The following is a 13,372-nucleotide window of genomic DNA, read 5'->3' as shown; positions in this document are numbered from 1 at the left end:
CGAATCGCATCAACAGTATGTCAGCAACAGTAGCCCCGGAAAAGTGGCAGCATTACTCAACATCGGCCGCAAAACGGAAGCGAGCAGATGTGGTCTGCTTTGCATGTCATGCGAAGAAGATCAAATGTGACCTCCAACAACAGAGGAATGATGGCAGGGAAGTGTGCAAAAATTGCTTCTCCATGGGACGAGAGTGCCAAATTCGACCATCGAAGCGGGAGAAGAAAAGAAAAGCCGGCAAGGATGATGAGCCTGGCATGTCTCTCGAGCATGAATCACATGCTATGTCGAGCGGTGTGGATGCTCTTCTGGCTGCAGACGCATCAATTCATACTTATACCGGTGATCGCATATCACTCGATACAACCGTTGTAGAGAGTCCGCAACGAACTCGTCACTCAATACCATCTTTACGAGGCGACTACCGGGCGAACACATCTCCAGGTGGTATCTTTGCATCTGGTTCAGGCACTAACGAATCCCCAATGACCCAGAGAGAGCATATGAGCATCAGTCTCACTAACAATACCCCAACGCAAAATGGGGATGTGGATACTGGATTTCTGCAAATCTACGCGCAAGAAAACCAGTGCGATGCCGAAAACCAGGCCATAGTACCTCGTTATACCTCTGATCTCCGTCCCGATTTGGAACAGATTTTCACCGAGACATACTTCGAGTATTGTTACCCTTGGTGTCCCGTGCTTGATCGCAACTCGCTACCATCTGATGTTGCAAGATCGCCTCTACTGGCAAACTCTTTGGCTCTCGCGAGCAGTCACATACAGCCGCCTTTGCTTCCGCACGATGGACCTGAGGCCTACTATAAAAGGGCGAGAACTATCTTCTACGATGATGAAGAGGCAGATGAGATAATGTCACTGAAGGCCCTTTGTCTGTTCTACTGGTGGGCTCCAAAGGCCGCCAATAGACTCCATCGTCACTCGTACGTATTCTCAGTGCACTTAACTATAGTTCAAGATTGTTGCTAACTTTTTCTCGTAGATCCTGGTGGTGGACTTCAGTCATCATTAAACACGCTCAACAAATGCATATTCACCGAGAGCCTAGTGCAGACCACCCCAATAGAGACCGTCTTCAGCTTGGTTTGCGACGACGTATCTGGTGGACCGTCTTTGTAAGTGTCCTGACCCGAATATTTTGTCTAAACTCAGTCAAATCCATATTATCTGGAGCCTACAAACAGTTCACTTGTGACTCTCACGCTCATAAATTCGATCGTCTGACGAACTCTAGGCTCGTGAACGTCTCACCTCTCTTTGTCAGAGCAAGCCTGTAATTATCGATCCTGCCGACTGTAATATACAAGAACCGTCGCTGGCCGACTTCCCACCAGATCCGCAGAGCCAACACCAAGGAGAGATTTTCATCTACTGGGTTCGTCTTTGCGCTATCATAGGCCGTATCGCGAAATCCCTTCTCACACATAATGCGAATTCTCAAGCGCTCCAAAACGCATTGCGAGACGAATTAGTAGAGTGGGTGCAATCTTTGCCAGCCCGCCTGAAGTTGCCCATCGACACAGCTCGCACTGAGAACTTCGACCGCGATGTTCACCAACTTCATCTATTTTATCTAACGACAATCATCATTTTGCATCTCAAGCGCTCCGGTGGCCAGTTGCCGCAAGCATTGCCACCTGCTATCATTGCAGCGTCTTGCACGGCCCGAATTCTGCGAGACATTCTCGCACGTGGCAACTCTCGATTCTTGATGGCCATCACATGTTGGCATGTAGGCACTGCCTTCATTGCTCTTCTACAAGCCTCACGAATACCGCATCTGAGCAAATCCGCCAACGAAGACCTCGATGTTTTAACAATTACTATCAAGGAGCTGCAAAAGATGTGGGCCTCCGCCCTTGTCGTGGCGCAAGGCCTCAAAAGGCTGCGCAACGCTCAACCTGCTGCTAACTTCGGATCACACCACGCCCATTCTGCAGACAAGCTCAACAATTTGAACGGCAACTTTGTACAGTCTCCAGAGATAAGCAATCTTGCCAACGGCACCAATACGCACTTCGATGATGAGTTCGACTGGATGCGTTTTTTTCCCTTCGTTTCCAAATCGACCGGCGGTATCGCCGACAGTCTTCTCTCCAGGCGTGAGCTCGGTACAGCAAGCCGTGACTTCCCCTCACCCAACAACGAATTGTTTCATGGTAATCTTCTTGCGCAATACCAGGATCTTTTCAATCCTTTCACCGACTATACATTTAATTTTTCGGACATGATCTTCAGTACATCATAGCTTACGAGGCAACGATTTCATCACTCAACCGAAATGATGAGTTGCTGAAAATGTGTGCGAAACAAGCTGCCGTATGATGACCTAATTTGTAAGTCCAATGATCGCCAATAGAAAATATCATAAGAAAACAATTTCACTCATTACTTTCCCTCTGCAGCTCCGTCCAAAGCGCAATGATGTTGCGGTCCCTTACCCTGAGCCTCCTCTGCGATCTCAACGTACCAGGAAAGATCAACATCGTCCTTCATTTCAAAAGCCGTGAAACCGTTACCCATGAATCTCCAAGGATTTGATGTCTTATATGTGATATCAAAGTCCTCGCCTCGAATGTCGCCCAATATCCTATTGAAAAGCTGCGCCGAGCCACCGAAAAGCGCGGTTACTCTCCCATCAACTCGCCCGCGCTTGTACCATGAGGAGCACCCACCCGACCACACTAAAGTCTTGTGGACTTCATCTTGATAGCGGATGAAGGCGTTGACCTTTTCTCGCTTGGGCGTGATATATTTGATATCCTCGTGTGCCATCTTTTTGATCCATTTTACAAAGTAGTCGCCGGTCCAGTTCAACGACTCCACAAGTGAGCCGTGCCCACCAAGACAGTTGGGACCCATCATCTTGTTCCCATATTAGTCTTTGATGAATCGAATGGGGTTACGAGAACAGGCTACATACCATGAAGTAGTTGGGAAAGTCAGGTGTCATGACCGACAAGTACGAATCCGGATCCTCCGCCCACTTCTCGCGCAAATCAATGTTGTTCTGGCCGATTATGGGATACCGCGGACAATGTGATACATCAAAGCCAGTTGCACAGATTACTACAAGGAGGTTAGTACGCGACCTTAAAGGGCAATGTAGAAGATTGTACTCACTGACGTCGCACTCAAAAGTCTTTCCATCAGCAGTTTGCACACCCTTCTCGGTGATACCTGCGATTGGGCTATTGGTACAATCACAATTATCTTTCGAGAAGGATTCAAGATAGCCTGGGCCGGGAGTGATTCTTCGGCAGCCTAGCTCCCACTTTGGAATCAGCATGTCGCATAGTCGCTTATCATGGCCTAGCTTTTCCGCCATCTGCGCGCTCGCTGCCTCCATTCCCTTCTTGTTGTTTTCGCCGCGCATAAAGATGTAGAAGGATTTGTTGGTCCGCGAAACAATGCCTTTTCGGTATGCTTGGTGGAATGCTGGATCTTGGAACCGTTCTTTTTCAGCCTCTGTATACTCGGGATTTGGGTCGTCAACCTCGCGACCCATGTGCTTCGAGGGTGGCGCACGATAGTATACCCATGCTCCGCTTCTAATGAAGTTCTGTACGGTAGTGCCAGGTAATTTGGCCATTTGCGGAACGATCTGGATTCCTGAAGAGCCGTTGCCAATGACTGCTATTCGCTTGTTGGAGTAATCGTAGTCATGATCCCACCGTGCGGTGTGTGTAACGTGCCCCTTGAACTTGTCGAAACCGGGTATTTTGGGCCAATTTTCATGTCTTCATCCGCTGCTATTAGTCATTGTCATATCAAATAGCGAGTTTGACTTACACAAGCACACCTTGCCCTGAAATGAGAACATGACACCACTCTTCTCTTCGCTCTTTACTCTTGGTGCTCTCAAGCTCTACGCACCACATTCCTTCTGATTCCTGCCATTTAGCGCCAATTACTTTGGTGTTTAATTGTAGATCGCGATCCAGGTTCCATTTCCGTACAGTCGCCTTGAAGTATTCTAAGATTTCAGCTCCACTCGCATAAAACCTCGTCCAGTTCGGATTCGGGTCAAATGGGAACGCGTAGATATGTGCGGGTACATCGCATTGAACACCAGGGTAGTTGTTGATAAGCCTATATAAAATTAACACGATTGTTCATTTTAGGACCCTAGGGCTGACTGTGTCGCTTACCAGGTACCCCCAACTTCGTGGTGTGCCTCGAATATTGTGTGATCTATATATTCTCGCATTTCCAGGAATCGGTGTTGGAACTTGTGTGCCATTAAGAGTCCCGAAAACCCTGCACCAATTGTAAAGACTTTTAGCTTTCGTGGTGTGTATGCATATTCTGAGGCGAGTTTGAAGGGATCTGAGTCGGCATTCTGACGTCCTTTGATTACATCACTCTCATACACACCGTTCATGTGAACAGCGTTTGCGTGAATATCATCGGCTGCATTTTTCGATTCTTGAATTCCTTTGACCTTTGGGATCTCGCTGTCCCTTGTTGGTGCTTCCAAAGTCACTGATGCGTGCTTCAACTCGGACCTGGAAGCGAAAGCAGGAGTCGCCAAGTGAAGAAGGGTAGTCATCATGAACGACCGCTTACTGACTGGAAGGTGATCGATGCTGTCAAAGAAAGCGACGAGAGGGATTAAGGGGACGAAGCCCAGACACTTGGAACTCCCAGTACATAAGCTACAACCAACGAAACAACGTTGAACAGATGGTACCTACCGGAGTCCAAAGTTGAGAAACCGGCGTATGTTCCAAGAAATCATCAAAGACGAATCAGCTGCCTGCCGAGATGGACTACGTTACCGCCTGAGCAGCGATCACCTCCCAGGGAAGCCCGAACACGGGTCAACGACCTCGGATATCCACTTCTGCACTTACTCAAAAGGAGTGTGCCTCGAATTTTCGGGAGTGAGAATGTAAATAGAGCCAAGGTAGCGCCACTACGGCACTGCCTACTTAGGATTACCGTACCTACCGTACGTTCCGCAAGCACGCGATCAGACCAAGCACGGAACCTGACAGCCGCACTTCCACCCCACCCATCGTGCAGACGATATGGAGGACGGAAGAGCGGTTAGAGAGTCTCCCAAGGTACTATAGTCGTGACTGATGTTATTATGATGTGCGTATTGACTCTCGACACTGTTCCCGATCGGCACAAGTGGTGGTATTCACTTTTCCTGCACCACAACCTACCTAATTACTCTTTTGCATCATTACTGGTTTCTCGAAAGCAATAGAAGATGCCTATCCCACGGTACGAGTATAACGGCCCAATCGATCACACAATACCGATTGATTATGCTCAACTCAAAGGCAAATCTGTGATCATCACTGGTGGTGCCAACGGCATGGGGGAAACTTGCGTTCGCAGGTTTGCAGAATCAGGCGCATATGTAACCATTGCAGATTTGAATAAATGCGGTTATGAGCTATCGTCTGAACTCAATCAGAAGTATGGTGACGAACGGACTACGTTTGTCCGAGTCGACATCCGGGACTGGGATCAACAAAAAAACATGTTCGAGGCTGCCATGGGCAAGTTCGGCGCTGTGGATATTGTCATTGCGAACGCTGGTATCAGTAGGAGCTCGGGAGATAGTCTTTGGGCTTTGGATGATCCAAATGGCGACCCAACCAAGCCGGATCTGAACATTGTAGAAGTCAATCTGAGGGGCAGCTTCTACACATGGAAGCTTGCCGTTCATTACTGGCGAAAACAGCAAGAGAGTGAGGATAGGGACCGATGCTTTATTATTACCGGAAGTATGGTCGCCTGGATTGATTCACCGGTACGTGCACTTCACGGTACCAAGTCCCGCTTGCTGATACAGGCAAGGGGAACTGGGAGTACACGGCCACGAAGCATGGTCTGTATGGCTTCATGCGCACAGCCCGTCGATCCACGTGGGAGCAAGGCATCCGCATCAACTATGTTGCACCGTCTTGGATCAAGAGCGCGATTCGGACAAAGGAATATGAGCAGTGGCTTATCGACCGTGGTATCGAATTCGGGGAGCAGGACGATGTTGCGAGTTGTATGATGAAGATTGCAAGCGACAAGTCGATTAATGGTTTGTTCTTTCAGCGATTTTTCGAGCCAATTTGCTGTACTGACGGGACTGGGTAGGTAAGAGTCTGGCTATTGTACCCAGAACGATTGCAAAGGAAGGGTTCAAGGACATTGACAAAGATGATTACACGGAGGACGATGGCCATGACGGGTACTTCAAGCGCACTCAGGATACACAGCTAGTAATCATCGAAGACAAGTGGAAGGAAGATTACAAAGTCGGAGCGTACAAGATTTAGGTTTCCTGTCTTCACTCCTTCGCCTCTAAACGCGGTGGACGGAGGGAACGAGAAGTTGGAAGTTGGCCTTGCAGAACATGATTGCACATGGATTTTCAGTGTAACCCACGAATAAGTTACACAAGATAGAGGTGGAATCTCATAGACAGCACAACATCATCGAATTCTAACAATCCGCTGCCTCGGTATCTACCGGTCCATGGTGGGGTTGTACGCTAGCCAGGGGAGGGGAAATGGCCTTAAATCCGAGACAATTACCCACATCACTAGGTAGCTTTGCGTTCTCTACCTCTTCTTGGAGGTAACTTTGGACATTGTTTCTTGTTATCGAAAGAGTCCTCATTCGTGGAAAACCACTCGCTGTAGAGCGGCATGTCTTTGTTGGACTTTTCACCATACGGTGGGCCCTCGGAGGAGTGGCTTGCCGTCGAGAAGACGCTCCCTGCGACTAGATTTGACACGTCCATCGATCCTGTCGTGCTGAGAGAAACGGTCAACAAAGAAAGGGAGGAAAGGGCTGCAGGGGCTATGAAGCTGTTGGCAGCTCAGGTCCATGTGAAGGATTACAAAATCCCGACTCGTGATGGGTCTTCAATCGAAGCTCGGACCTACCGGTCCGTGAAGAAAGACGGCTCTGAGAAGCTTCCGGTGTATTTGTACTTCCACGGGGGAGGCTTCATCTTCGGCACCCTTGGCAGCGAGGACCCACTGTGTGCGCAGACTGCCATCAATACCGGGGTGGTGGTACTGAACGTCAACTATCGGCACACGCCCGAACACGTCTTCCCCACTGCGCATCTCGATACACATGATGCATTTGTATGGCTACACAAGAATATCGATACCATCGGCGGCGACCCTTTGAGGGTTGTGGTTGGTGGTATCTCCGCAGGTGGCCAGTTAGCAGCTTCCCTCACCCTTGAGCAGCATCTCGGTGTAGCTGAAGAACTGAAGGGCCTGCCAACGGTTGCTGGTCAGATTCTTGTGATTCCATGTCTCGCCTTTCCGAACACATACGACCAAGGACCCGGAAAGAAGTTGAAGTCGTCGTCTTATGTGGAGAATGAGCATGCTCCCCTGCTGCCGAAGAAGATTGTTGAGTTTTTCACAGATCTGCAAAAGATCGGGATGCCGGACTTGAAAGACACAAAGGTCAATATTGTCAACGCGACGGAGGAGGAGGTCAAAGGTCTGCCGCCCACAGTCATTGGAGTGGCTGGTCTTGACCCGCTACGCGACGAGGCACTGCTTTACGCGAAGCTGCTCTCAGAGGCGAATGTCCCGACAGAAACTCGATTGTTCAGGGGCGTGCCACATGGACACAGGCGGTTTGGCAAGGAGTTGAAGGCGTCGGAGCATTGGGACCAGTGCGTGGAGGAAGGTATACTGTGGGTCCTGTCAAAGCCGGAAGCGACTGGAAAGTTTGAAGTCAAACTGCCTTGAGCCTTGTCCAGTTCACTGTAGAAGACTAGAAGGTAGTAGCATGGTGAAGGCGTAGTCTGCCTGCATGCACGAATGTAAGAGTGCCCTGCTGGCTTGACTCATCTTAGATGGAGACGACTGTAGAGTAGACATTTCCTTGTCAAACACGAGCAGACGATTGGCTTGAATGGGTGGGATTGGTTGATACATGTCGTGTTTAGTGTTTATAGAGTACGTCCCATGGACCATAGCTACCTTGAAACGGCCAGTTAGCGTGTTGTTTAAAGTTTTGTTAAGCGAGCGAGTCCCCCTGTCTGCATCATCATCATCACCATCATCCCGCGGACATGGCCGAGCTTCAGGTACACAGCACACAGGACGACAGCAGCATCAACATCAACAGACTCCAAAAGTGAGCCCGCGACAGCCAAGCCACCAGCCCCCCCCCCCCCCCCTGCCGCCCTGTCCCTCCACCCCGCCCGCCACCTCCGCTATGCTCTCCGGCATCCTCATCTTCAACCAAAAGGGCGAGAACCTCATCTTTCGCGCCTTCCGCAACGACTGTCGCCCGCGCCTCGCCGACGTCTTCCGCATCCAAGTCATCTCCAACGCCCAGGTACGGTCGCCCATCCTCACCCTCGGCTCAACCACCTTTAGCCATGTCAAGCATGAGAACATCTATCTGGTCGCGGTGACCAAGAGCAATGCGAATGCGGCCCTCGTCTTTGAATTCCTATACCGGCTCGTGGGTCTGGGGAAAGCCTACTTTGGCAAGTTCGATGAGGAGGCGGTCAAGAATAACTTTGTGCTTGTGTACGAGCTGCTGGATGAGATCCTGGACTTTGGATATCCCCAGAACACCGAGACAGACACATTGAAGATGTACATCACAACAGAAGGTGTCAAGTCGGAAAGGGCTCTGGTAAGACTCTTGTCCCAAAACCATGTGGAGAACTCAGATGGGAACCTGAAAGGCTGACCCCTGTGTAGGAAGACTCTTCCAAAATCACAATGCAAGCGACGGGTGCACTATCTTGGCGGCGAGCCGACATCAAATACCGCAAGAACGAGGCGTTTGTGGATGTCATCGAAGACGTGAACCTGCTCATGTCTGCAACGGGCACAGTCCTACGGGCCGATGTCAACGGGCAGATCATTATGCGCGCATATCTGTCAGGGACGCCAGAGTGCAAGTTTGGGCTGAACGACCGACTCACGCTGGGCGAGGACCACCTCCAACAGCCTTCTGGCAACAAGGCAGGCGCAAAAGCAACAAGGGCAGCAGCAGGCAGTGTCACCCTCGAGGATTGTCAATTCCACCAGTGCGTCAAATTGGGCAAGTTTGACGCCGACCGAATCATCTCCTTCGTTCCACCAGATGGTGAATTCGAGCTGATGCGCTACCGAGCAACCGAGAACGTCAACCTACCTTTCAAGGTACATGCCATTGTGAATGAGGTTGGTAAGACAAAGGTCGAATACAGCATAGCTATTCGTGCCAATTATGGTTCCAAACTCTTTGCCACCAATGTTGTCGTGCGGATACCAACACCCCTCAACACTGCCAAGATTACCGAGCGAACATCGCAAGGAAAGGCAAAGTACGAGCCCGAGCACAACAACATTGTCTGGAAGATACCGCGATTCACAGGTCAAAGCGAGTTTGTCTTGAGCGCCGAGGCCAGCTTAACGAGCATGACCAATCAGAAGGCATGGTCAAGACCGCCCTTGAACCTGAGCTTCTCGTTGTTGATGTTTACAAGCTCCGGCTTACTTGTGCGCTACCTCAAGGTATTCGAGAAGAGCAATTATAGCAGCGTCAAGTGGGTGCGGTACATGACGAGAGCGGGCAACTATGAGATAAGGTATGCAGCTTCATACACAAGCGTGTGTGAGTGTTCTTGGCTAACATGAATAGATTTTGAGTGTATATACCATTTGCAATTACGGCACTTATTATGGGCAACAATGCATTGCAGGCGTTTTGGAGCAGCCTCCAAAGATATCCAACTTTGACATCGTAAATACATGGGCAGATGAGAGAGACAGCATAGACTACATTCATCTAGCGAGTCACGGTAGCACACGTTGTTTCGATCGACTAACATGTTCCCAACTCTCCTAATGTCGGCTAATCTTCCGCGACCTATTTTTCTCGCTTCAGCGTAGCACACAGTACAAGGTCATACAAAGGGTCCGGCAGTTTGTACTGCTGATCAATGTATCACATTGTCTAGTCACCTTGACCCCACTCAGACCGGGAGCTGCCCTCACATCGAGGATATGCCTTCGTCCACGATATTATTGGCGTCGAACATTGCCGAGTCGTCATATTAATAGCATTCCCAGGCATAGTCACAACGTCGACTTCCATCGGCGCACTTCCACACCACGGGAAGTCAGAATATCCGGTCAACGACAAAATTAAACAAGTCACCAGTGCGAGTTTCACAAGCTGTACAGTCACCTCGTAGTTCTACGTTTTGAGTGTGAGTGGTGTATAAAGCTGCCAATCTTTCGAGTTCTTCCAGCCATCACCCTCCACACTATCACTTCATAATCACAACTTTCACGCACCAAACTTCTTTCCCGTCCTCCATTTTCACCGTTTCCGCTTCCATGGCTATCAGCAACACGTCCCTTAACGTCGACAGCTATGAATCCGATGCCAAGTCCGTCAGTACTGTGTGGGAGGAGGATTTACTGGAGGCAGTGGGTACAACTGCGGAAGGATACGCAGAAGACCTACGCATCAAGCGCGAATACTGGGATCGGAAAAACGAGCCCTTTTTCACAGTCTGGAGGGCCATGATTGAAAGCACGTCGGAATCTCGCAAGGCCGACAACATGCTGAACAAAGAGCATCAAGCGCAAAACGCCGCGTTGAAGAAGCTATGGGACCAGTGCATTCAATGCCTCGAAGCATTTCCAAAAGAACAGCAAATTCTCCAAGCACTAGCAACAGACCACGGCTACCCCTGGAAGAACAGACTCGACAAGCCGGGTGGCACCGAGTGGGCTGTTGTGCTCACCTACATCATCATGCAACAGCGAGGCCGTTTCAAAGCCGAGCTCACTGGCTCCTATTGGCACGAGGGTAAGAAGCAAGACAGTTTTTACGATGAGGTCAGGTCTTTGCTCAGCGAGCGGATTTACGATTGTGAGGACTGGGGGTCTGAGGCTGAGGATGTGTTTCTTGAAGCGCGGGAAAGGTGCGATGGAGATGAGGGGGATGAGGATGAGGATGAGACGGGTGGGGAGGCGGTGTAGTGTAGTGCAGTGTAGCTCTTCCCGAAAAACTCACAATATACTCGTTGCTTGATAATAGGTACATGAATCCCATCACAAAAAACCGATCCCCCCTTGAAACAAGCTCTTTGAACCCCACTGCCTCCCGCCATGCAACCACGCTCCACGTGGATTTACATCTTCTTTTTGATCTATCTCCCCGGTGCGGGAACCGTCTCAGCAGTAAGTTTGACATCTCTCTCTATCCTTTTGTATTTGATGAGTATGACGTATGAGATGTATTTTGTGGTTATCAACGTAGTCAATGGTTATAGGTGTAGGAAGGTGCTGTAGATAAACTAGAAAGGATGATCCCCCATGAAATACATGGGTACCCCGAGGAGCGAATGGCGAGATGGAGAGGTGCATGAACGTCTGTGGAAAGGGGGAGGGGTAGTAGAGTGGACAATGTACGGTTTGTGGTTTTGCAAAATGCAGTTTGAGTGGCGGTGCTGGAGATGAAGTCTGAAATCGAAATTTAAACCTTACAACATGATACAGACATTTCGGACATGTCGACATATATACATTCCTTCCCTTGCTACCAGTAATCTAATATAGCACACCCTTTGTACTCCGAACCTCACCCTCCCATTGCTTGACCACAGTAGTAGCATGTCTTATCGCCACCGCAAGCGCCTTGAACGCACTCTCCGCCCTATGATGATCATTGTCTCCCCTCAAACAGTCGACATGCAGTGTCGTCCCGCTCGCCTGGGCAAAGCTCTGTAAACAATGCGGAATCATCTCGCAACTCAAGTCTCCAATCTTCTCCCTCTTGAGTCCCAAATCGATGACGCTGTACGGTCGGTTGGACAAGTCGATGACGGCCCGGGACAAGGCCTCGTCGAGGGGCGCGTATGCGTGTCCGAATCTCGCCAGGCCAGTCGAGCCCTGCAGCGCGTTCTTGAAGGCCGTTCCGAGTGCGAGGCACGCATCTTCACTTGTGTGGTGGTCGTCAATGTGGAGATCGCCTTTACATCTGATTCGTAGACTCCAGCCTGCGTGTTTGGCGAGGGCGTGGATCATGTGGTCGAGGAAGCCGATGCCCGTGTCGACGGAGATTTCCTGGCTGTTTGACTTTTGCGTGGCATGGTCTTTGTCGATCTTCTCGCCCTCGCCGTTGAGGTTTTGCTTGTCGAGGGCAGCCCAGAAGTCGGAGTGTTCGTAGGCGAGGAGATCGCCGCCGTCGAGGTTGAGGGAGACTTGGATCTTGGTCTCGTTGGTGTCGCGGTTCAAGGTGCAGGTCCGTGGCATTGTGGCGGATGCAAACTTTTTCCTCTTGTGATATTGATTGTGGGCCTGAGGTATGAGGTGGAAGAGAAGTAATCTAGTCCGTGAGAGGCTTCAATGGGTATGTAAGATGGGAAGGGTATGGGTCAAGACAAAAATGTTTGGAAGATGCGCCATCTGAGGGGCTGACTGGTTACTGTTAGACCATGTTCCCCCCCACGCCCCACACCGCTGCGCCAAGAGATACAAGGCTGAGCCTTAGCTGGCCAACCATCGCTTCCCCGAAACTAAACCCTGCGCCGCCAAAATTTTGATATCGCCAAAGTCACACGTCGACAACCCGAGATACAGCCCACTCAAAGACAACGTCTTCCAGAAGGGCCCATTTGTCCGCAGAGGAAGAGCAAGGAAAGAGTCAAAATGCCAGGAACGACGTCAGAGTCAACCGAAGTACCGATCTTAGATCCTACATCCTCGTCAAACGAAGAGATTGATCCATCCGTCGATCGTGATCGAATTCGCGTTGTATGTGAAGGCCTTGTAGCATCTGGAGTGGTAAGAGAACTGACATGATCCAGTTGTCTGGCGCCACAGAGTCTGCAGCATCATTCCAATTTGATGGAGAAGATCATACGCTAGGAAATGCACTGAGGTATATCATCATGAAGAAGTAAGTCGTAAGAAGATGGTGTTCCAGAAGCTAAGCGCTTTTCATATCCGATACATTTGTTTCGCAAGATAGGGCCGTCGCTGACTTTACACCTAGCCCTGATGTTGAATTTTGTGGTTACTCCATTCCTCATCCGTCAGAGGCCAAGATGAATCTGCGCATACAAACATACGGTAATACCTCGTCTTCTCCAAACCACACCATCTAAAAACTGACATTCTTAGACAACGTCAGCGTCTACGCTGTACTAGAGAAAGGGTTGGATGATCTCATGGCCATGTGCGATGTCGTGGAGAAGAAGTTCATCATTGCCCGTGACGAGTTTGTGAACAAGATGGAAACCTGAGTGTTTGGGGGAGTCTTGTCCAATTGTCCAAGCAAGTGCATTGCAGGCGTTCACGGGAGCATGATCTTTTGGCGCATAAACGAAGAAAATGGTATTGTCT

General features: G+C 49.9%; 8 protein-coding genes across 8 annotated transcripts; 6 read left to right on the top strand and 2 right to left on the bottom strand.

The window, feature by feature from the left end:
- Positions 1–17: 17 nt before the first annotated feature.
- IAQ61_011729 (uncharacterized protein) lies at positions 18–2,271 on the top strand (the record flags this gene model as incomplete). Its single annotated transcript, XM_066099322.1, has 3 exons — positions 18–946; positions 1,006–1,138; positions 1,258–2,271. The coding sequence occupies 3 exons, from the start codon at positions 18–20 to the stop codon at positions 2,269–2,271; spliced, it is 2,076 nt and encodes a 691-aa protein (XP_065950841.1).
- Positions 2,272–2,411: 140 nt separating this feature from the next.
- On the bottom strand, positions 2,412–4,764 carry IAQ61_011728 (uncharacterized protein; the record flags this gene model as incomplete). Its single annotated transcript, XM_003844249.2, has 6 exons — positions 2,412–2,888; positions 2,947–3,092; positions 3,147–3,763; positions 3,816–4,115; positions 4,175–4,666; positions 4,721–4,764. The coding sequence occupies 6 exons, from the start codon at positions 4,762–4,764 to the stop codon at positions 2,412–2,414; spliced, it is 2,076 nt and encodes a 691-aa protein (XP_003844297.2).
- A 477-nt stretch (positions 4,765–5,241) lies between these two features.
- IAQ61_011727 (uncharacterized protein) lies at positions 5,242–6,313 on the top strand (the record flags this gene model as incomplete). Its single annotated transcript, XM_066099321.1, has 3 exons — positions 5,242–5,793; positions 5,841–6,075; positions 6,132–6,313. Coding segments are annotated over 3 exons (969 nt in total), but the record flags the coding sequence as incomplete, so codon positions are not given.
- Positions 6,314–6,685: 372 nt separating this feature from the next.
- Positions 6,686–7,756, top strand: IAQ61_011726 (uncharacterized protein; the record flags this gene model as incomplete). Its single annotated transcript, XM_003844247.1, has 1 exon — positions 6,686–7,756. One exon carries the CDS (start codon positions 6,686–6,688, stop codon positions 7,754–7,756), a length of 1,071 nt encoding a protein of 356 aa, XP_003844295.1.
- A 358-nt stretch (positions 7,757–8,114) lies between these two features.
- Positions 8,115–9,660, top strand: IAQ61_011725 (uncharacterized protein; the record flags this gene model as incomplete). The annotated part of the gene is made up of 3 exons (XM_003844246.2): positions 8,115–8,657; positions 8,726–9,600; positions 9,654–9,660. Coding segments are annotated over 3 exons (1,425 nt in total), but the record flags the coding sequence as incomplete, so codon positions are not given.
- Positions 9,661–10,354: 694 nt separating this feature from the next.
- IAQ61_011724 (uncharacterized protein) lies at positions 10,355–11,005 on the top strand (the record flags this gene model as incomplete). The annotated part of the gene is made up of 1 exon (XM_003844245.1): positions 10,355–11,005. One exon carries the CDS (start codon positions 10,355–10,357, stop codon positions 11,003–11,005), a length of 651 nt encoding a protein of 216 aa, XP_003844293.1.
- Positions 11,006–11,575: 570 nt separating this feature from the next.
- On the bottom strand, positions 11,576–12,280 carry IAQ61_011723 (uncharacterized protein; the record flags this gene model as incomplete). The annotated part of the gene is made up of 1 exon (XM_003844244.1): positions 11,576–12,280. The coding sequence occupies one exon, from the start codon at positions 12,278–12,280 to the stop codon at positions 11,576–11,578; it is 705 nt and encodes a 234-aa protein (XP_003844292.1).
- Positions 12,281–12,676: 396 nt separating this feature from the next.
- On the top strand, positions 12,677–13,272 carry RPC19 (RNA polymerase subunit AC19; the record flags this gene model as incomplete). Its single annotated transcript, XM_003844243.2, has 4 exons — positions 12,677–12,781; positions 12,835–12,926; positions 13,023–13,099; positions 13,151–13,272. 4 exons carry the CDS (start codon positions 12,677–12,679, stop codon positions 13,270–13,272), a joined length of 396 nt encoding a protein of 131 aa, XP_003844291.2.
- Between the last annotated feature and the right edge of the window lie 100 nt (positions 13,273–13,372).

The sequence above is a fragment of the Plenodomus lingam genome (assembly GCF_022343315.1).
Source record: "Plenodomus lingam strain CAN1 chromosome Unknown scaffold_20, whole genome shotgun sequence".
Classification (NCBI taxonomy): Eukaryota; Fungi; Ascomycota; class Dothideomycetes; order Pleosporales; family Leptosphaeriaceae; genus Plenodomus; species Plenodomus lingam.
Note: the sequence above shows the minus strand (reverse complement) of the source record. Positions and strands in the feature narration are given on the sequence as shown.